Source organism: Hippichthys cyanospilos, chromosome 22 (assembly GCF_059441005.1).
Source record: "Hippichthys cyanospilos isolate Australia breed blue-spotted pipefish chromosome 22, RoL_Hcya_1.0, whole genome shotgun sequence".
NCBI lineage: Eukaryota > Metazoa > Chordata > Actinopteri > Syngnathiformes > Syngnathidae > Hippichthys > Hippichthys cyanospilos.
In genome coordinates this window covers 3,776,947-3,798,040 of record NC_142390.1, presented here as the reverse complement: position 1 = coordinate 3,798,040, position 21,094 = coordinate 3,776,947, and the positions used below count along the sequence as shown (strand labels likewise).

At 45.3% G+C, this 21,094-nt stretch overlaps 1 protein-coding gene across 9 annotated transcripts in view; it reads right to left on the bottom strand.

The window, feature by feature from the left end:
* Positions 1 to 1,247: 1,247 nt before the first annotated feature.
* foxp2 (forkhead box P2) overlaps positions 1,248 to 21,094 on the bottom strand; it is an 87,217-nt gene continuing 67,370 nt past the window's right edge. For 8 of the 9 annotated variants that reach the window (XM_088406597.1, XM_088406596.1, XM_088406603.1 and 5 more), the window contains 10 exons: positions 19,479 to 19,583; positions 13,382 to 13,469; positions 11,868 to 11,951; positions 8,835 to 9,045; positions 7,797 to 7,900; positions 7,546 to 7,647; positions 5,682 to 5,803; positions 5,274 to 5,343; positions 4,298 to 4,596; positions 1,248 to 1,639 (listed from right to left, as the gene is read on the bottom strand). In XM_088406597.1, coding sequence (XP_088262723.1) covers positions 1,495 to 1,639; positions 4,298 to 4,596; positions 5,274 to 5,343; positions 5,682 to 5,803; positions 7,546 to 7,647; positions 7,797 to 7,900; positions 8,835 to 9,045; positions 11,868 to 11,951; positions 13,382 to 13,469; positions 19,479 to 19,583 — 1,330 coding nt within the window. In that variant the 3' untranslated portion in view covers positions 1,248 to 1,494. The remainder of the gene's footprint in view (positions 1,640 to 4,297; positions 4,597 to 5,273; positions 5,344 to 5,681; positions 5,804 to 7,545; positions 7,648 to 7,796; positions 7,901 to 8,834; positions 9,046 to 11,867; positions 11,952 to 13,381; positions 13,470 to 19,478; positions 19,584 to 21,094) is intronic. The other variant, XM_088406602.1, reaches the window with a different exon arrangement.

Here is a 21,094-nt window from a genome sequence, read left to right as displayed (position 1 = left end):
AATAGATAGCAAACATAACCTAGAAAAGGTTCCCTTTGACCTTTCTGACATGGCTGTTATTATCACTGATATTTTTTCGTAGCAGTAGCAGTTGCTCTTCATGCGGTAAACAAGCCACCGTTTCCACTCGAATACTATTTGGCTTTGCTAGATATTTTTGTCATGTTTGGTTCCTCGGTGGTTTCAGTGGTGATGCGACAGTGCCATTTAGAACATTGGATATTCATCAGCTTGGTTAAAAAATAATAGTAAAAAAAAAAACAACAATAAAGAAAGAGGATGATGTTGAATACAATGGGCTCTATTTTCATAGCGGAGCAAATTCCAGCAGATCCTGATGAAGTGAGAGAATAGCGATGTACGTTTTTAACATTTTTTTTTAAAGAAAAACATTGTGAGTCAGTCACTTAAGAAGTTGTGACCACTCCCACAGTGGCGCAGCTCGCCGACTTATAAATCTGAAAGGCCGGTTCATAAATCGCTGGATGGATGCCGTTCAGGAAAATAGGGCCCAAAATGATTTTGCAAAAAAAAATAAAACATTTTGGTTATGATCCACTTTAACATCTAGCTCCTCTCTGGCCTGCAGCTTTTTTTTTTTTAATTGCGGTACACGTGCTAGATCACCTGGGAGTGTCTTTGAGGAGGCCTTTAAGGAAAAGAATCCCAGAGGTTAGTCGAAGGTAGTTATTATTATTTTTATGTTTTTATATTTTTGTGAAAAGAAAGCTTCTTGGTCAGCGTAGCTGAGTTTGGCGTCTTGTGTCGTAAGCTAGCTAGCGTGGGCTTTGGTTTCCAGCTGTTGCCTGTGACTGCTTGCAAAGTAGACAAAGCTTTCGGGGGCGGCGATAAAGAAAAGCGGTTTCGTTGTCTTGGTAGCCATTTAAATCCGTTTTTTTTTTTTTTAAAAAAAACCATCTCTGTACCGCAGTTTTTGTCGTGATCAAGGGTATGGCATTTACAGTTGGCGGATGATACGTGGAAACGGATGGGCTCAAAGAAAGAAAATATATAATAGCGACATACGAGCGGTGACACAACAGACTTGATTTGAACCAGCAATCGTCTCTAGACATCAACAACTACTGTGGCTCGGCTTATTCACAAACAAAATGGTCCTTCTTTCAAATTTTTTGGCAGAGTACGACGGAATCGATGTCCTCCTTATATCCATTCGCGAGTCCATCATCCCGTAGAGGCCACGCCATCTTGGATCAAATACCTTTGTTATTTTTTCGTCCCCCCCCCCCCCCCCCCCCGCGGGCATCTCATGCCTGCCACGTTAGCGATCCCGAAAGGGCTGCAGCAGAAGTTCCTCGGGAGCGTCCGGATGCATGCTCAATAAATAGTCCCAGTGGTGAGAAAGACAGAGGGGGGAGGGGGAGAGAGGAAGAAACAAAAGGAGAGGGGGCGGCATTTTGCGTGAACTTTGCGGAGCGCCTCCTTTCCCAGTCTGCCATTGGAGGAAAAACCAAAAGGGATAGAAAAGAAAGATCACTCCAGGTCTTCCGATAAGTTCCCTTCCTCCAGCTCCCGGTCGTCGTCCAGCTCCGGACTGTGATTGGCCGTCGTCACTAGCGACATGGGGCAGTCGTCGTCGTCCATGTTGGGAGGCTCCTCCTTGACGTGCACGGGTGGCCTGCGACACACATTCACCGTCATATTTTGTCGGGTAGGCCGCGGCACGCGTTATACGGCGCGCGAGCGCGTCCTTTCGCCAGACGCTAATTTGACACGATGCCCCGCGTCCACTGGAAGGAAGAACGCGGGCAACGCGGCCGATGGGCTGCGATGCCTCAGACATGTTTGGCATTTAAAAGTTTACTGATGACACCAGGTTGAAATACATGAAAAGGGAGGGGGGGCGGATATGGAGGGGGGGGTAGGCCACATGATAAATAATGGAGAATTTCTCATCCCTAAGCCCCCCGGAGCAAAAGAAGAGGAGAGGCTTTTTTATCTAGTTAATAGAAAGCGCAGCCGCTCGTTAATATGCAGGGGCTTCGCTTGTCGCTCCTCAAGAGGGGGAGAAAAAAAAAAAAAAAAACACGCAGAGGTTCCGCCATTAATCAACTTCAACCCTGGCAGTCGGCTCGGACGCCATGATACATGTTTTTAACTCCAAATGGACCGACATCTCGGCTCGATAAGTGGCGGCCGGGGCCAGGGAAGCGCGGCGAACGGCCCGGTGTTGCTCGCCCGACAAGAATAATAATGCTGTCGCGCACAAACAAGGCGGAAACATCATCTGAGTTGGGGAGAGGGCTTTGCGCCACCATGATAAATCTGACAAAACCTAATTATTTCTGACACTTCGGATGCGTCAGAAACTCCCCTCAGACTCCCGCGGAAAAAGTGGAGGTGAGGGGAGGGCTTATCAAGTAAATTAGGGCTCGTCTCATAGCTTCTCTCCAGGGCCGCCCTCGTCATTGCAATACAGGGGCTGCCATTTTGAATTTCAAACAAATTGTTGAAAAGTACACTTGAAGTATTCCAAAGCAAACATTCCGACAACAACATTTTGCTGCCTCACGCATCCCCCAAACATAGGACTTTCGTCCAATCCTTTGATCTAAGGCATTTTAAGTCAAAGAAGGCACCAGGGAGCCGAAATTTCACCCAGATGGTGCCAACATGTCACCGGGCTAAAATACTGGTTAAGTTAGCATTTTGAAAACTCAAATTGCCAAAGGTTAATCGGAAGCGCTTCTTTAGGCAAATCCCCGAGGGTGCGCGGGAGGGTATTGCTCACACGCACAGCAGGCATGTCCCGGGGCCATCTGGTTAGCGCTAGCGTCGATAGCGCGAACCTTTAGGCGCCAAAGGGGAAGCGGAGGTTTGTCTAATTGCCCGACCAGGGTGTCCTCTCCCGAGGAAGGCCTTTAAGAGGTGATGTACTATTTAGTTTAGCGCTACGGCCCACTCTATTATTTAAAAGAGATCCTGGAAGAGATGGCGGCGAAAAACACATTTCTTCCATTTTGAGGTTCTGCCGGTAGCGTATACGGAGGGACGCCGCGTCTCATGTCGGTGTGGAGAAAAGAAAAGGAAAAAACATTAGTTCCTTTCTGTTATTAAAAGTTAAATGACCTGAGGGAGTGGGGAACGGCGGCGGCGGGTTTGGCCCACTTAACACTCCATTTCCGAGCGGGGGTAGTAAACATGCCCGGACGGATTCTTGCATGCGGGGTCTGCCGGGACGAAACAAGCGCTCCCCTATTAGACGTACTCAGAAAGTGCATCTTTTGTCCATTCCACGCCAAGAAGATGCCAAGTGACACGGCCGATGGACATTGCAAGAGCATTTACGCGCGTGTCCATGTGTGTGCGTGACAAACCACATTCTCAGGCATGTCAATCAGAAGACTATCATTTGGTTTCTCGCTTTCAGTACCATTAAAGAGAGATTTGTCTAAAAATACGTTTTTCTTCTACCGCCCTATATGAATGGACACAACAAAGGTTGGGACTGGCCCAACCTTTTGGGTCCTTTAATATTTTTGTTGGGTGGTTTATTCATTTTTAAGTTATATTTTGGGGTCATTATTCAGTCGAAGCATTATTTGGGTGTTAAATGAATAACCCACAGAGTGGGCTCAGTCCCTCTTTCATGCAATTTTCGAAAAAACACGTTTTTCAAAATGACCCAACTTTGGGTTTGTTTGTCCGGTAATCCATTCATTCATCCATTCATTCTCGGGTTAAATGCATAACCTCAAAAGTTGAAAGAGGTAAAAATAAACTGTAAAAATGAATAAATAAAATGTGGGTTATTTTAGACACAAACTTGAAAAAAAATGGGTGTAAAAATGGGTTTGGGTTAGGGTTTTGACCCTTTTGTTTTATATTGTTATTTTTAATTCATTAATTTCTTTTTTAAGAGTGCGTTTCTAGACGACATGCAAGCATGGGGCTGACTAGAAAAAGATGATGGTGTGCGTGTGTGGGGGAGGGTGCTAAATATAACCTTGCTCCAGGGTCGTGACATCATAAAAACAATAGTGGTACTGCGGGTTAAATATCAGGCAATTAAACTAACAAAGGGCACAAGGACACAAGGTGGGTGGTTGAACACATCTCGCATTCCCAGACAGCCTCTCAAACTCATAAAAATGTGCCAAGAGTGAGCGTACGGCGTGCAAATTCTACAATAATTGGACCATTAAAAGCATGAGCTCTCCTTGATGGCTGTCAGTCTAAACAGCGGCTCTTACGGGCAACGGAAAACGGGGAGTTTCCCGCCACTTCTTTCTACTCGGTGTCAAATGTTAAGTGGGAGCACGTGCGGAGGACCTACATGTGTCCCGGCGGGGAGTAGCCGGGGCTGCCGTGTCCGTTGGCGTCCAGGTGATCCAGTGAGCCGTTGAGGTCGTCGTGGACGGACTGCAGGAGGGCGGGGGGGCTACAGCTCAGCGTGCCGGGGGGGCTGATGCCGAGGAGGCCCGGCGGGCTGCCGCCCAGCAGCCCGGGCGGGCTTCCGCCCATCAGTCCGGACGGGTCGCCCCCCAGGAGGCCGTGGCAGCCGCCGCCCATGGAGCCGCTGTTCATTAGGCCCGGGGTGCCCAGTAGAGGCAGGGTGGTCTCCGCCAGGGCGGCCTGCGGCGCAAAAGACAACCCTCAGCGTACGCGGGAACCCTTCAGCAGACGTTTACGCTTACCGTACCCAAAATTGGGACCCGATTGATCGGCTTGGGTTACGTTCGATTTTTTGCTCTCTTTTGGTCCTATTTGTGGAAAATAGTAGCCGGCCCTTCAACAATTTACTTCTTTCCTCGTAACCTTTAGAATGGAGTGGCATTTAATTTCCTGGTCGGAATATGCGGCGAGCCAATAAAAGAAATGTAAAATGTGTTGCAAATGCCCCCCCTCCACGGTTTGATCAGACGAGAGGTTAAAAAGGGTGACAGGAAGTGAGATGAATAAATGATGCAAAGATCGGGGCAGGAAGTGACAAGTGTACCTCCAGTTGCCATTCAGACGCCCTTGCCTCCTTGAAAACTTTACCTCCAAATAATAAAAACTCTCTGACACTTTTGCCTGCCGAGCATTAAAGTTAGATACCGCCATTAAATTTTCAAAAGTTTTTTGCCATGAGAACCTACCGACGTACACAATGAAGTCAAATCATTTATGACAGCCCGGATAAATATTAATGCGCGCGCTCTTGCGATTTGCGCACGCATCCGACCGCTCTCGGATGGAGGGGAACCGGGACTTCTCGGTGCGGCCCGATCTCTCGGTCCGGCGCGTATTCAGCGGGCTCGGGTTCCTACCTGTAGGCTGGCGTTGAGAGCAGATCCGTATCCCAGACTGGAGGGCAGGTTCTTGACGAGTGATGGGCTTCTGGAGAGGTAGGGCAAAAACGCTGGTCAATTTCAATGACTAATAAAGAGATGGTCAAGGTATAAGGTATATATATGTGTGTACATGATATTATGTATTATGTAAGTCTATTCATTTATGAGTGGTTCCTGATTACTGCCTACTGCTCTATAACTGTTTGTTTATTTATTGCCTACCTTATAATTTGCTCGATTATGTAATGTAGTCTGCACGAAGGAAGTGAACAGAATAAGAATTTCATTGTGTGGTATTATTATGCATATGTCAATAAAATTCTTTTGGATATGGATATTCACTTATGTTTTACTTATATATATCAGGTCCGTCATTCCTCGTACCCTGTGATTTTCTGCGATCGGCGTTTCTGGTACTCCACTTCGTCCACCGTCCACACGGCGCCTTTCACGTTCTCCACGCGCACAAAGCACTTGTGCAGGCTCAGGTTGTGGCGCACGGCATTCTGCAGGTCAGAGGAAGACAGCCAGGAAGAGCGTTAGACTGACAAGTGATTTTTTTTTTTTTTCCACCCGTGTGCATTTTTGAGGAATGCTGAACATTCACGCTCCATTGATTTAATTAGCAATAAAAGAAGAGAAATGAGTGAAAGCGAATGCTCTTACAAGTCCGGCCCACAGTACATATCAATCAGAGTAAGTAGGCTAAAAGGAGGTAATCAGCATAGCGAATGGCTTATGGTGGTGACAGAAGTGCTAATGCCGCCCTTGATAATGATGATGTCACTAACCCCCTCTTCTTCTTAATGGACATCCTGTTCAAAAAAAAAAAAAAACACGGCAAACGAACGTGTGTTTGTCTTTTCACTATTAAAGCCATACTGTAAAAGATTTTATTAATTACACGGCGCCCGATGCAAAAATATTACGCCCGTAATTAAAACGCGCATCCGAGTTAAACAATAAGCTTTAATATCCTTGCCTCTCTTATTTATCACCTCCCTCCGCTTGGTGTGTATGCCAAAGAAAAAAGGGTTCGGAGGAAGAAAAAAAAAAAAAACCTCATAAGCAAACGTCGCATCTGACCTGAAAATCCCTGGATTTGATTGATCTTAATGCCCATGGCTCTGAATATGATAATTTTAATATTAATGAGCAAATGAGCAGTTTTATTATGCATGCTATATAGTTAGAACTAATAAGCTTCTGGATGAGAGGAGAAGAAGAGCAGATCTGTGTGTGTGTGTGTGTGTGTGTGTAGGGGGGGTGTTAGAGAGCAGATATTAAACAAGCTTTCATTCCTTTCTTTTCTCCCAAACAAATTCTGTCCATTCATCAAAGGAAAGGCCATCACGCCAACGCCCCCGGAAAGGGATGACCTTGCGTGGGAAATAGTTGTAAGCACAGCGTGACGCCAGCACTATTGTCCCTCACGCATGCAAAAAATTCAAAATAACATCAAATGCATTGCGCCCGCTTCTGACACCGCGTCCCGAATCCAAATGAATTCGCTTTAGCGTCGGCAAGACAGAGGAAGATTTCTTTTTTTTTTCTTAACCATCTTTGTGCACGGAGACAGGACAATAAAGTTGCGGCGACATGTATACAAATGAGCCCTATTGTGGCGGTAAATAAAGAGTTCCTCCTCCATGACAGGCCAATTGGTAACCCGGACGAGGTTTGACCTCCCCTCCGGCTTGACGGCCATCTTTCTTCCTAATTAATCAATGATATGCAGAGGCAAGGCGGCTTGAGGAGGAGGTGGGAGGGGAGGGGGTGGGAGTGGGTGTCTCGCTCAACAAAAGGTGCTGATGATGGAGTGGCTGCTGTATAATTAGTGCGTCGGAGCCCTCTCCACGCCAAGCTTTTTGCAATTAATTGCGCCCGATGGAAAAAAAAATAAAAAGATCTCTCAGAGATGGGACGGGAGAGGAGGAAGTGGAAATAACGCGCGCCTAAAAATCACCGCAGAAGCTTTTTTTTCTGTATTTGTATTTATGTATATGATTTTGCCCACTGTCAACAAGGTAACTTGCGTCGGACAATTTCCAGCTATATATGAATGTTACCATAGATTACACCGATTACTTCGTATTGTTCCGTGATCATATTCACTTATCTGGCACATTTATATGATTATTATTATTATTACAGAATACTAATGGGACTAAAAACCCGTAACCGAATCTCTGGAAGTGGATTTTTTGGAACAAATTTTCCAAGTATCCCAGACGGAGTCCAAGCCTACCTTCCAGGTGGCGGCGTTGCGCCTGAAGTACGCAAACGTGCGCGTGAACCAGCTGTAGATTTCATTAAGTGTTAACTGCATGTCGGACGAGTCCATGATAGCCTGGAATGAGATGACATCAAATAATGCTTTACTAACGAGATGGCGCGCCGCACACACTCACTGCGCGGATCGAGAGCGGAAAGCCGCCGTGATTCATGCCGCAATTAATTTTAATCTAATCATGCAAAGTTAATTTATTTCCCACTCACCTGTCTTATGAGGGTTGCATAAGTAAACGGCGGTCTGACATCTGCGTTCTTATAAAACTCGTAGTTTGGGGCAATCTCTGGAAAAATAAATACTGTGTCACCACCTGAAATAATTGGTAAATTTTTATTCCTCCAGGTATTGCATTGGCTCACGCTTTCATCAAATTAAAAGGAGGGGCTGTGGGGAGGGGGGGAGGGGGGTGAGAGGGAGAAAAAGGGGGGGGGGGGGTGCACATCAAATCAGCATTTTCCATGTCTAACAAAATGCATTTTTAATTAATGTCTCTCGTGAGAGATCTTAAACACTAATAAATCCATAAAATGAGATCGGAGCAGTTAGTTAGCCCCACGCTGAATAATTGATGTGACTTCACGTTAAACGCGGCGAGTAAATACAAACATCAAAGGCGGACGGTTTAAAAATGCAAAAGTGAGAAACGTCCTAACGCAATAAATATTGTATTTACTTGCCCATTATTTGAACTTAATTAACACTTGTGTAATATTTATGCGCGGGCGTAGCTTTCCCGTCTATTTACATATAAAGCGATTAAACATAAGCTTGCTTTTTACAAAGCCGGCGGGCGTGTGTGTGTTGCATCATGATTAAAACGGATTAAAAAAAATTAACTCATTGATTTCCAGGGACGGCGATAGACGTCACAGATCAATTGTTTACACCATTCATGAGCGCGTCATCTCACGAACCGGCCTATTCATTGGTGTCCACTGTAGAGGCAATTTGGTTTCGGTTTATATCTTTCGACTGATTTGAGAATCCTTAAATTTCGCCTGCAGTAAACTGACTGCTGGCAAAAATGCACCTTAAAACCCTGCACAGTGCAGGAAACTGCTCAATACGTAATATTTTGGACATTTTTTGTCTCATCTGGTCTCCTGGACGCCATCTTGCGGGACATCTGGCCTCGTGAGAGTGGTGTTTTAAAGTCTGGTTTCTGGGCGGGTCTCGCCATGACAAAATGGACACAAATAAATAGGCTGGGTCTCGGGAGCGCAGAAGTCAAACGAACGACCTACCCGACGACAGCGGCATGGAGTATTTGTCGGAGTGGCGTCGGCGCATGGCTCCCATGCTTGGCACGTTGGCGCCCCCGAGCACCGAGGGGACCTGGGGCATGGCCGCCATGGGCGTGATAGGCGCCGTGGGAGTGGTGGGCGTCTGCGGTAAGTTAGGGGGTGACGCCGACGGCAAATTCTTGGACATGGTCACGCTGGATACCAAATTGAGCTGGAAGGAAGAAAGACTTGTTAACTCTTTTAAATAGTCCGCACATTCAATCTCGTCACTCAATAAAGAAATGGATTACTTTAATAATTCATGACCTAAGGTAAGTGATTACTCTTATTGTTGATTACCTTAAGTGGACATTCCTTTAGCCCCAAAAATCTTTTTCAAAATACTTTATTTTCTCCTCAAGTGGACAGTTTTTTTTGGAACAATTCCATGACTGATTTGGCCCTTAAAGTGCCACAAAAAAAAGATACAAAACGAGCATCAAATATCCAGGCAGTGCACATTTCAAACCGGCTTTTCATTTTCTGTCCCTCCTAAATCCAACTTGCGGAGTCACTCGGCACCCTTTCTCCGAGATCCGCATGTATGCGCTCCCTCCCTCCCTGACGCAGCCGCGTGTTTCCTCTAACAAGGCTGGTGGAAAGGAGCCAGCCCATCTCGGCTAATTACAAGCGGCAAATTGTATCACGCGATTTCTAATTAGAGCACGCTGTTCAAGATTAGCCAACGATCAGCCTCCGTGTTATCGAGTGCCATCTCGTTTTATCTCTCTATTTATCACTCCCTTAGTACAGATAGTCCGTCTTGTACACTGAGTATTTAAGACATCGCTGTTCATTTTACCTCCGAAAACTGTTGGATCCCAGTAGCGATGTTTGGTGTTCCAAAAAAGTAAGATGTTGGCAAATGTTACAGTAAAATTTTGTCAAATAAAAGAATGAACTTTCGTCTGATAGCATGCGGTATAACTTTTGTCCATTTTGGTTGAAAAGTCAGCTTTTTACTTTGAGCGTTGGTTTGTTTAGCTTCAATATTTCTGTTTCGTTCCTCTTCTCGATCTTCCGAAGTGTTTCATTTCTGCTTTTTACTTTGTGACTCATTGTTACCTGATTGTGTATTTTTTGACTAGCCACTGAGACTAAATAAATTGCAGGGTTGACGTTGTTTAGGGCCTGAAGACAGCAGTTTTTAGGCGTCCAGGATGTCTGCAGGCAAACGAGTGCATTGAGACATTCATGTTTTTTTTCCCAAAATTTCACATCTCTTGGCCAAACTTTGTTACGATAATCGCGAGTGACTCGGTTACTTGACGTGTCACTCAGCGAACAGCACGGGGCCACTCCAGACGCTAACTGCGCTAATTGTCCATCGTTCCCCTCACTTTTTGCCTCCGAATCTCATGTGAGAGCCTTCAACCGACTGGAAAAACGCCAAAGTGACCTTTCAGGCGCCTTGCTAATTTCAGCCCGGGAACGGTAATGACATCGTTATACATTCAAACCAAATTGTCCTAATTGTGAGTCGACAAGTGTGGGACGCAACCGTGGTGGGAGTTTGGCATCGACTAAAAAAGATGGGCGGGAGAGAGGGTATCGTCCGGCCCGTTTTTGTTAATAAATAGGATGAAATGTCAAGTCGGAAATAGTCTGGCCAGCTGTCGGACTTTTCTGATGACAATTAAATCGCCGCTTGGCTGTAATGAGTACAGAAGAATAAAAGTTGAGAGGTTAAACGTTGATACTTTTATCAATACAAACCTACACTTATCTAAAAAAATCGAGTAAATGAGTGCAAAACTTTGTGTTGGCAAGTTACAATGTTTCAAATTGGTCACTTAATATTATATACGCAATACCGATACTTGGCACTCGGTACTCAATTTATTACTAATATTTACAATCATGGAAACCTAGCATGTGTTGACAATTTTCAAAGATTATTTGAGGACTTTTTTTTTTCTTTTTTTGCCAACCAAGCCAGTATTTTTCATTCATGCGGTCATGCAAGGTTACACACAGAAGTATCTGAAACTTTTTCGCATAACCTCGGATCAATTGACCCAGGATGTCGTTAAAATTGCAGAGAAAAAAAAAACGTCATTTGATTACACGTTTCTGACACTTTTCCGGGACTAAATGCGCCAAAATGACCTAGGCACATTATTTCTGTTCCCTGTAAACAAACATATCAAGAAAAAGAGACACAGTGGTTGTGAAAAACGCATCCAGTACCTCCTTACAGTGACTTAAATGATATTTACTCTCAAAAACGGAGGGAGCCTTAAATAAACTACGATCCTAAACGTTCATTGAGGAATTCTGCCGGAACGCACCCCCGACTCCCACCCCTTTCTTTAGCGCCATCAAATGCAATTAGCCGTTCTTTCATGTGCGCTTTATGTAACGCAATACTTCATTAACGTCATTCATTCATATTCAGGTCGGATTAGAAGCTCCGGATTCGTCATTGGATGACATGGAATCGTTCTGCTGAGGTTTTGAAGAAAGGGCGCGACAGACGGAATAATAAAAGGGGAGTTTGATTCCTGACGGAATTACGGGATGATTATGCTATCATGTGATTATCTTCATTCAATGATCGCGATGAAAGCGGGCACTTACGAAACTACGTACACACGCTCAAATGTTTGACTGTGCGAAATCGGAGACAATATTTGGAGGGGGAAAAAAAAATGTTAAATGGCTATCAAGAGTCACATATCCCGTCGGGGCAATTTTAGCAACAATTGTGTTTATATCAGCATGGAGCTCGGCTATCATTTTCCACTGTTTGTTGCTAAAATGACAACGTCTCGGAGGCAGGGGCTCAATCATCCAGCCAACAGCTTGTTTTGGCTATTATATCTATCAAGGTGAAATGACGCAGGGAGCTCTCCACGCTCCTTCGGCCATCTAATACACTCCCAAACTTGTCTTCCCCCCCGCCACAAGCAGGTGATACAGATCTCATTATATCTTCATCTGCTCCAAACAGTTGCTCATCGCCGGCGTGTTTACGGCGCAATATGCACTCACTGGTTTGGGAGATGACTTGGGTTCGGAGGGCCGCATGTGCAAGTGGGTCATCATGGCCTGAAGACGCTCGCGTTCTTTGGAAAGCTGTTAAAGGCGGAGGAGAAGAGGGGAATTGAGTCCAAAAGTAAAGAAACACGTAGGGCGAAAAACAAATAGCCTTTCATTTTTTGTCAACAGCGGAATTTAGGTCAGCCGGGCCCTGACGGTAACGAGGCGGCCGGGCGAGTAATGAGCTGGTCCTGAGTGTGGACTCAAAGTCCCGTGGACACAGTTAAGGAGACGGAGGCTCAGCCTGCAGCTGGCAAGAGGTGAAGGGGTCCTAGAAAACATGGCGTGAGACGGACCTGCCTCTCTGGGCCTTGGTGGACTATCATCAATCTCATACATGCGCGGGAGTGACAGGGACTGGACCTCAAGGAAAGCTTCATAAAAAAACACACACATAATAGGGACTGGGTCCTCATTAGTAATGATGGCTCTTGAGAGGCAAAAAACGAGTGTAATAAGCTCCTGGGACCTAGCTTATTCATTTGCGCGCACTGTACTGGACGTTTGTTTTTCCAGCTATATCTTTTGACACATTCTAGCGACCCTAATAAGTCCTAGTGCGCACAATAAAGGATGTCCATCTTCATCTAGCTGTCGTCCCGCTGAGAAAAAAAAACGGGTACAACTACGGGCACAAATGAATCGGATGGGTCTCAAGAGGCCGGTTACAGTGCTGCACCTCACACAGGACAACAAAACCCTAAAAACACAACACGTTGCTTTCCACGCATGTTCAATAGGGTTTAGATCAGAGGACGGAACGGAAAGACCTTCAAAAAAATCGCCCGAGGTAAAACCAATTTTGTTCTAATACAAAATTCAAGATCCGGCCCACCACATGATGTCACATGCCAATGTTTCTAAACAGGACAGTAGTGCGTTGCTGATCACGGTTTAAAAAACATTTTAACAGTCAAAAATCACGTCCTAAACTTTACGGGCCTCACTGGATCTTTCTCCAGCCCTTTCTTTATTTCTGTTGCAGAAACAGAGCTGGAGCGAGGCGGCGCTAACAATTTTCCGAATCCATCCGGTTGTTTCAAAATAGAAAGACGAGCAGATGTCAGCGGCGCTTAGCAATAATGTCGCTCAATCAGCGCTCTCATTATCTAGCCAGCATGACTTCTTAATAAGGTCACGCTCCACCTACTGAAAATAGTTCCCTCCTTTTGAGCGTTCTTCAGGTGCAAAGTGCAGTTAATTAACACGGCAGACTGGGAGAGACGCGCTCGCTATTAATTGGAAAAAAAAAAGCAAAGCGGGGAAAATAAAGCGCACGCTTAATTCAATTAAAAGAGCCATAATGGCTTTGGCTGCCAGGCCTAAGGATCCCATTGTTTGCTGGCTTTGTTTAATTCAGCAGGTCCTGCTTTTGCGCTAGACCTCGCCGTGGCCTCGTTTGACAAATCGCGAGTGGTGACGGCGTAATTAGTCAGGCAAAAAGCCACCACGCGGAAGGAACTTACTTGGATTTCCAGCTGCTGTACAACCTGCATCTGCACCCGGCACTGGGCTGTGCTGCGATCGTCCAGGGCGTGCTCGCTGTTTAGGTGCCTGCGGGTGGACAAATTCACTTATTAGGCACCCGATCGGTATCACCTTCAGTGTGATTTCGTCTATAGCGGCGGAATCATCTATAGGATCCCGCCATTGTTCCCAACTCAAACGAGCTAATTAGAAGCGGCGTGACGGCGCGTGGCGCCGCGTTTAACATGACAATGGAACCCGCGCCACTTGGGCCGGCGGAAAAGGAGCTGGCTCAGCGCCTCGCCTTTGTCTCCTCGTTTACGCAAAACAATACACGCCATTTAACAACGGCAACATTTGGACGCACAAAAGCATCTAACCGCCGCGAAAACGACGTGCTGTGTTTGAAGAAAGAGATTGCCGGGCTGCTAGGACCGTCAACTGGCTTTTTGGAAAATGGCGGGTCCTCCGTTCATCCTCTCGGCTTTTAAGGTTTTCCGAAAGAATCTAAGGCGTTCTGCACAGCTCAAGCTTTTTTCAATGAGGTATCCCCTCTGAAATATTTCTTCAGCCCCGAACCAGCGCCAAGCATTTTTAGATGAATTAAAAAAAATGTGCCATGGCATCAATGTCCGATTCAACAATTCCAGAAGATAAGAAGATCATGTGGTATAATTCGTTTTTTTTTTGTTGGCTCGTCTGGCAGAAAACCACGTCACTAATGCGCATCATACAGACGTCCCCAACCGAAGGTCCACGGCACGTGGATCAACTGGTACCGGGCCACATGGCATCCAAAATAATGACAGGAAAGAGAAAACTATTGTCTTATAAAATTGTATAAGTATACCTAAACCGGTATCCTTTTTAACAAAAGAAAAAAACTGAAATATGAATCAACTTTCCACAACAGTTCATTATTTTTTACAGTGGGTTACAGCTTAGTCTAAACATGAAAAAAATAACCAAACGCATCAAAGTGCCTGAAAAAAAAGAGGTGGAATTTCACAGCACAAACTCCCAAACAGTCGGCGCCGATCGCTCCTGTTCACAAATGTTTCATTGGCAACCCAGAATAAGGAAGCGTTTGGGAGATGAGAGAGTGAGGGGTGGGAAGAAGCGGCGTGTTTCTGCAGCCCAGCCTAATTGCTGTTTCAGGATGTGCATGCAGAAGAGGGGGCATTTCATTAATCATTTAATCACGTCCCTCCAAGGATGAGGGAACTAATGTTGCAAATACCCTTTTCATTTCACTGCCCATAATGCTATCTTATGCATTTGATGTATGGCGCGTGTCATGAATTACAGCTGCTTCAAAAGCATGCCGCGCGCTGCTCGCCGTCCCCAAAGATACCTCATTACAAAAAAAAAAAAAAAAAAAAGAGGCGCGAGCAGGAGGGGGAGGGAATCGCAAAGTTTTGTTTTTTCTTTTTTTTTTCTTTTTCTAAACCAAATTCAGCATGTTCGCCATGAATTCAAAAGACACCTTCTGCTACTGGCCAGTTAGTGAGGCGATTACAAGGAATATTACTACAATTATGAAATATTCATATGGCAGCATGTCCCTCTGTGCATTCATAATTCCGCATGACGAACAGAGTAATGACGGGGAAGGGTGGACGGAAACAATCATTAAAAAATACACCTTGTTTACTCAGCTTGTTCAGAAGTAGAGTGGACCCTGCGTGATATCATTGAAAGTCATTATAAATGTGTTTGAATATTCAAGGGGGTTCAAAAACTTCATTTGAGATGTAAATATGGCAGGAAATTTATGGTCAAAAACCTTGCTTATGTCTAATTCCACAAATGCAGTAATAAACAGAATAGCATTTCAAGTGGCAGGGGTATATAGAACATGTTATTTCGTTAAAAATATCCGAAAAATTGAGTTTTTTTTGTCTATGGTTATCTTGTGACCTATTTTTTTTAGACAATTAACAGCTTTGAAAAGATTTGTTTTTTTTCAATTGTTAAGGCTCGAGTGACGACCGATCACGGACCAGGTAATTTTCTGGCTTGGGTCACGTGATGTTCGCAAGTTTAGTTGTGATTGGTCTGTACTTGAGCCTTGAGCAAATGTGATTTCGTTTTCACAGCAACTGAAAAAAACGTGTTTGAACTTTAAAAAAAAGTTCACTACGAAACTAATTATAGACACGATATGTTTTTACTGGTCAAAAGATTCAGGAGTTTGTTTGTTTTTTTTCGCACATGCACAGTAATACCATATACCACTTCCCTGAGCAGACTATATTTCATAATCGAGCAAATAATAAGGTAGGCCATAAAACAAAAACGCCGAATAAGTTTAGTATCTTTCGTAAAAACAATACAATCAAGCGCTTTCGCAACTAAGTTCCCCCGCCTATTTTTTTCATGCATCCTGCAAGTCTCTCATGTCCAAAACATCTCAAAGGCTCCCCCCCCCCTGTACACAATATGAATATGTATGTGGGCCATCAGCATCCACTAAGGGCCCGGTGATAAATCTACACTATGATGCGGTTTGGATAATTGTCCTGGAGTATTGTCATGGGCTCAGAGTTTGGCAGCGAAGCTCCTCACGAGGGTCCGCACCATGCTGTCCACAGACGGCGGTGTGTGAGCCAAACACGCGTGTAGCATATGTCCACTCGCATGCGTGCGCACATACGGCACACAGACACTCTCCCCGTGGTGGTGATGCATAAGTAATGCCCTCCGTTTTAAAGGTCTTGTCACAGAGCGGCAGACATGTGGAAGGGTAGAGGGGAAGCTCAACTATCAAGGGGCTGCGGGGGAAGGGAGTGTGTGTGTGTGTGTGTGTGTGTGTGCGCGTGTCCGTACGTGTGTGCGTGTATTATGCGAAGACACTCGGCTGCAGCCTTGTGGGTTTAATTAGCGTCGGGTTACAGACGCCAGGTTAGTGGGCTTGCCATTTCAACGTCAGCGCCATTAATAAGGCCGCGCAGTAGATGATTTAGCTACCAAAGACGTATTTTCATGTTTTTGCTTTTTTTTTTTTTTAATTCAACCTGTTCAAGCAAGCTGTTTTCCAATTTTCGAATCGATCGTTCTATCGGTTATTATCGATTCATGGGAGACTGATTTTTTTCTACGCATCAACGCGGTGTTCTCTTGCCACTTTGCGCTTCCCTTTTTGCAGCTTTGGTGCTTTGAGTTTTTTTTCGCCCAAAATGACAATTTGCAGCAGCGCCTATAGGATGTATTGAAGTAACAATCAACGGGAACAATCCCAACCTCAGTCCTAATGTAGCGTCTGAAGCAGTCTAACAGCCTGTTAATACTCGATCTTGTTTGTATATATGCGAAGACCCTGATCATGTTATTGATCCCTCACAATAATTAAGAAGCTGTAGTAGATATACAAATCAAGCGTAATATGTAATGTATATGTGATATATGCATAATCCTTAGAAAAATTCAGAGAAAACCACGTTGTTCGATGACTTGTAAACTATTTGCAGAACAGGTCTGCGGGCAACTCATGTGATACTCCGGGGCTACCACGTAGGTGACCCCTGATATATATAAAATATATATATATATATATATATATATATATATATATATATATAGCGATTCCTCCCAGAGGATAAAGAATACTATATATGACATGAAAACGGCTAGCACCAAACGCGTTCCCGCACACGTAGGTGGCGAACACGTCGACGCAAGCCAAACGCGAGGATCCGATCTTATTGGGCGCTTGCGAGAAGCCCGCGGGGCTCGCTCGCCACCTCGCAGCTACCTTTTCCAGGTGCGAGCGGTTGAAAGAACACAAGAGGAGCGTTTAAACGCTGACGGCGACAAGTTTCCCCGGCGCAACACAACAAAAGATGACTAAACGCATGGCAGGCGCCGAGCGGGTCCCTCCTCCCCCTCCCCGTCACACCCGTAACCCACACCCATCTCGCGACATGGAAACTGTCATCTAAATCTGACACCCGCTTTATGTAACCCTGTTTAAACGCCGCTTGTGTGTAGTCGACTGGCATCTCCGCCGACATGAAAGGCCTCCCCGTGACACCGACAATCACCGCTCCGAGGCACGCCGCCGAGCAGCCATCTTTGTTGCGGTGACGAGCCCGCCTCCTTTGTTGCCGTCTTGTTTTCATGTGCCGGCTGGGTTACGCTAGAAGAACCAGCCTCTGACTCGCGAAGAGCGCGTACGTGCGCAGAAGCCAAGCGAGACGCTGTTGTGTTTTGTTGGAGGCGATGTTGTGGAAAGCATGGGAAAAAAAAAAATACTCAGCCAACCTTTCAACTTCCTGCCTCACCTCCCCTCCGCATCGCCCTGTCGCATCACTTTACAAGCTTATTCCGCTGTCTGACCTGTGTTTTTTTTTTTTTGCGCACAGCGGCTCCTAAATAACCCACTAAGCTACCTCCGCTATATCCTTAGAGCATACAGACCGTCTTTAAGTAAGCGTACCGAGGTGATGCAAAGATATCGTCAGGGAAAAAAAAAAAAAAAAAAAAAAAAGGTGCTAATCCGACGAGAGCTTGCCTCCTCATGCGTGCGTTGGTCCCCAAGCTGGAAGGCAAACTCCTCTACCTGCACTGGGCCACGGAAACGGGCTCAAGTCATACATGATGCCGATGGATGTGAGGAAAATGGATAGTGCCCGTTTTTGATTTTTCATTATAGTTTGGTATTTGTTTTCGCCTTTTTTTGATTTCTAGCATTTTGAACGACTTTTGAGAGGAGATTTGCTCCGAGTTTTCCAAAAAAGATCCATTTGGGCTTCATTTCCGATTACTTTTCGTATTTCGTATATTCGTGCTGGATTATCAGTGACCACTGATCAGTTATTGAGGGATTACTTCAAAAGAATCGATGACTTAAGTACTTTAGAACTTACAGAAATTGAACACTTTAGTTAGTAGGAAATGTATTAACTCACAGCTCGCAGATTACATTTTGAGTAAATCAACTATTACAAATCAAATCAAGCATTTGTTGGGCTTATAACATCGATTAAATTGAATAAGATCGACGGTAAAAGCCCCCCAAAAAATCAACAAAAACATTGCCCATATTATCCAGCTCTAGTTGTCGCTGACTTGGGTTTAATGCGATGCATCTTCAGCAAAGGGAATAAGCAAAAAATCTTGTCAGGGCGCCACTGTTATTTACTTTGATTTATTCCCATGCAACGGTGTCAATTAAAGTTCACAATATGAGTTGATAGTGCGTGAAAATGCAGCTTAATATACTGTCTGGCTGTTTCGCCCAATAAACACAGAGTTTATTACGGTTCATTCACGAGCTGGATGAGTTTTTCCGCGTGCGACTGGGAGGAAAAAAAAAAACAAGTCAACAGTCTCAGGACTCTATCCGCGTGGCCGTTTATAGCCCGTCGGAAAATACACACCAGATCGTTATTTCACAGTTAATTACAAATCTAATTAGAATATTCAAATGAAAGCTTTTCTTCAGCGAGTGAGAGAGAGCGGGTGAGTGGCGGCGTGATAACCTGTAATCGTCGGCGCCGCAAACACCTTCCCTCCTTTGATGTCCCCTCACTGACACCCCGGCAACAAAGCCGGCCAATTACAAATGAGCTAATTAACTAAATTGTTGATGGAGCATGAAGAGTTCATTGGCTCGGCTGCCGCGCACCGTGACAACAACTGAATGGCTGCCTTTTGTTGTGGAGGCGAGTGTGCGGCCGTGCGAGTTGCCATTAGCCTTTTGACGACTTCCTCCACAAGCCTATCAGGCGCTTCCACGCCGCGTAGGAGATTTGTTATGGATCACGACTGGCTGGGTCCGGGGCCGCTATAGCTCGACTCGGGCTGTCGGCAAGGTCAAAGTGGCCGCGGCGGTCAAAGCTCGCTAGATCGCATTTGGGCGGCTGCATAATCTGTTTCTTCTCGAGGAATCTGATATTTTTTTAAACATACTTTTTTTTTTTAACGCACACACGCATCTGTCCCTCTATCTAACTCTCTACCATTCATCCATTCATCCATCAGCAGTAAGAATGCGCAATCCTTCCCCGAGGATAAAGAATATATAACTGAGTAGCAATATTTAGTCTAGCGGCTCATTTCAAATAAAAATGTGAGCATGCTAGCAGATCTTACTTCAAAAACTGGCTGAAGTCCTCGCAAATGTTCTCGCAGCCGGGCCACTTGCACACGCCGTGGCCGTACAAGGGATGAGAGCCGCCATTTTCTTCGTGTTGCGAACTGTGTGATGAAAATACATAAATAAAAGTAGGTGGAGGTAAGACACAGATTGACTTTTCTCGGACGCGCTCTGTAGAAAAGCGCAAAAGAAAAGGTCACTCAATTGGAGACGTAAGAAAAATAGGTCAACAAATAAGAGACCATGATAAACATGCAAAAGTCGCAATTTTGCGGAGAACCAAATTATTTTTACTCTTCTAATTCACAAAGGCATACAGTGTATAGTCTTGCGGTTCTGAAACGGGGACACATGAAGGCACACTAGAAGGTACCCGAGTAGGTCTAGTTTAATACTTTTTTTCATGCCGTGACAGGAACGGCGGCGACCTTTTCAAATTGAGAGCAAACCAACTGGAACACGCAGCAATGGATTTTGTTTTTCCATCCAAAAACGCTTTGTGCATGGGCCGAAAGTATATCCAGTTAGACGAGCCCTTAACAATATCAATAAATTTGACTGCAAAGTCATTCAAAAAAACGACTGCAAGATTCGTTCCAGAAGGCCCGGCTTGAAAGCGAATCCCATTAAAGATGACAGTTTAACCTAACGGCCGCACGCGCGCGCGCTCTCGCCGGCATTTTCCGAGGGGCTCACCCCGCATCGATCGGCGCGCTGTTGGTAAGCAGCGCTCCCGACAATACTCCTTGTTCGATCATCGGCGGACACCCCGCGGGACACGGGCAGATAAAGTCTTTTTTCGCCTCCAGATGCGGTTTTCCCCGCCTCGGAGCGGCACGGCGGCGATAGCGTCTACCGTAAACCAATTACACGGCACTTCCACCTCCGAGCCGCGCCACCGTACGGCCTTATTATAATATCGCCCAAGTAAAGCCGATGAATAATGCATGGGGCGATATGTGAAGAGTCTGTTTTGGTGCAGGGGTGCATTCATAAAACACGCCCTCACAAGGATAAACATCCTGGAAACGCCACTCAAGGCATCGTGTATTCTGTTTACATGACAAGCAAGCAAGGAAGGTAATTTTCAAAAGCGGCAGAAAGCACTAAATACTTAATGCACGCTACGAGGGGCTTTATCTCCTCTCGTCTGCCGGGGAGGTTTTGTTGTGCGCGCCGCATGTTTTCCTTTGCTTGCTTTTGATATCTGCGTGCCGGCTAAGTGCGTTCCTCGGGGGAGAACAAACCTCTTGTTTGGCGCGCGTAATAGTGATCAACTATTAAACAAATAAACAAAACATCTCCTTCTCCCCGTAGTTAACGTGGGCGCCGCTTTGAACGGGAACAAACAACGCGGGTGGGAGTGCCTTTGTTTTATCTTGTAGTTTTTGAGCGGATGTTTACCCGGGTTAGCGCCATACACCGTTTCTTTTTTTTTTTTAATTCTGGAGCAACCGAAAAAAAAAAAAAGTCACAAAGGGACCAAGTGGAGAGGGACGGAAGGTGGAGCGGAGGAGCTGCAGAAGCCCTTCAATGGCAATAAGCTCAATTTGATACATTCAATGTATATAATGAGTTCTGCATGTTCTGCACCGATGTAAAGACAAAAAAA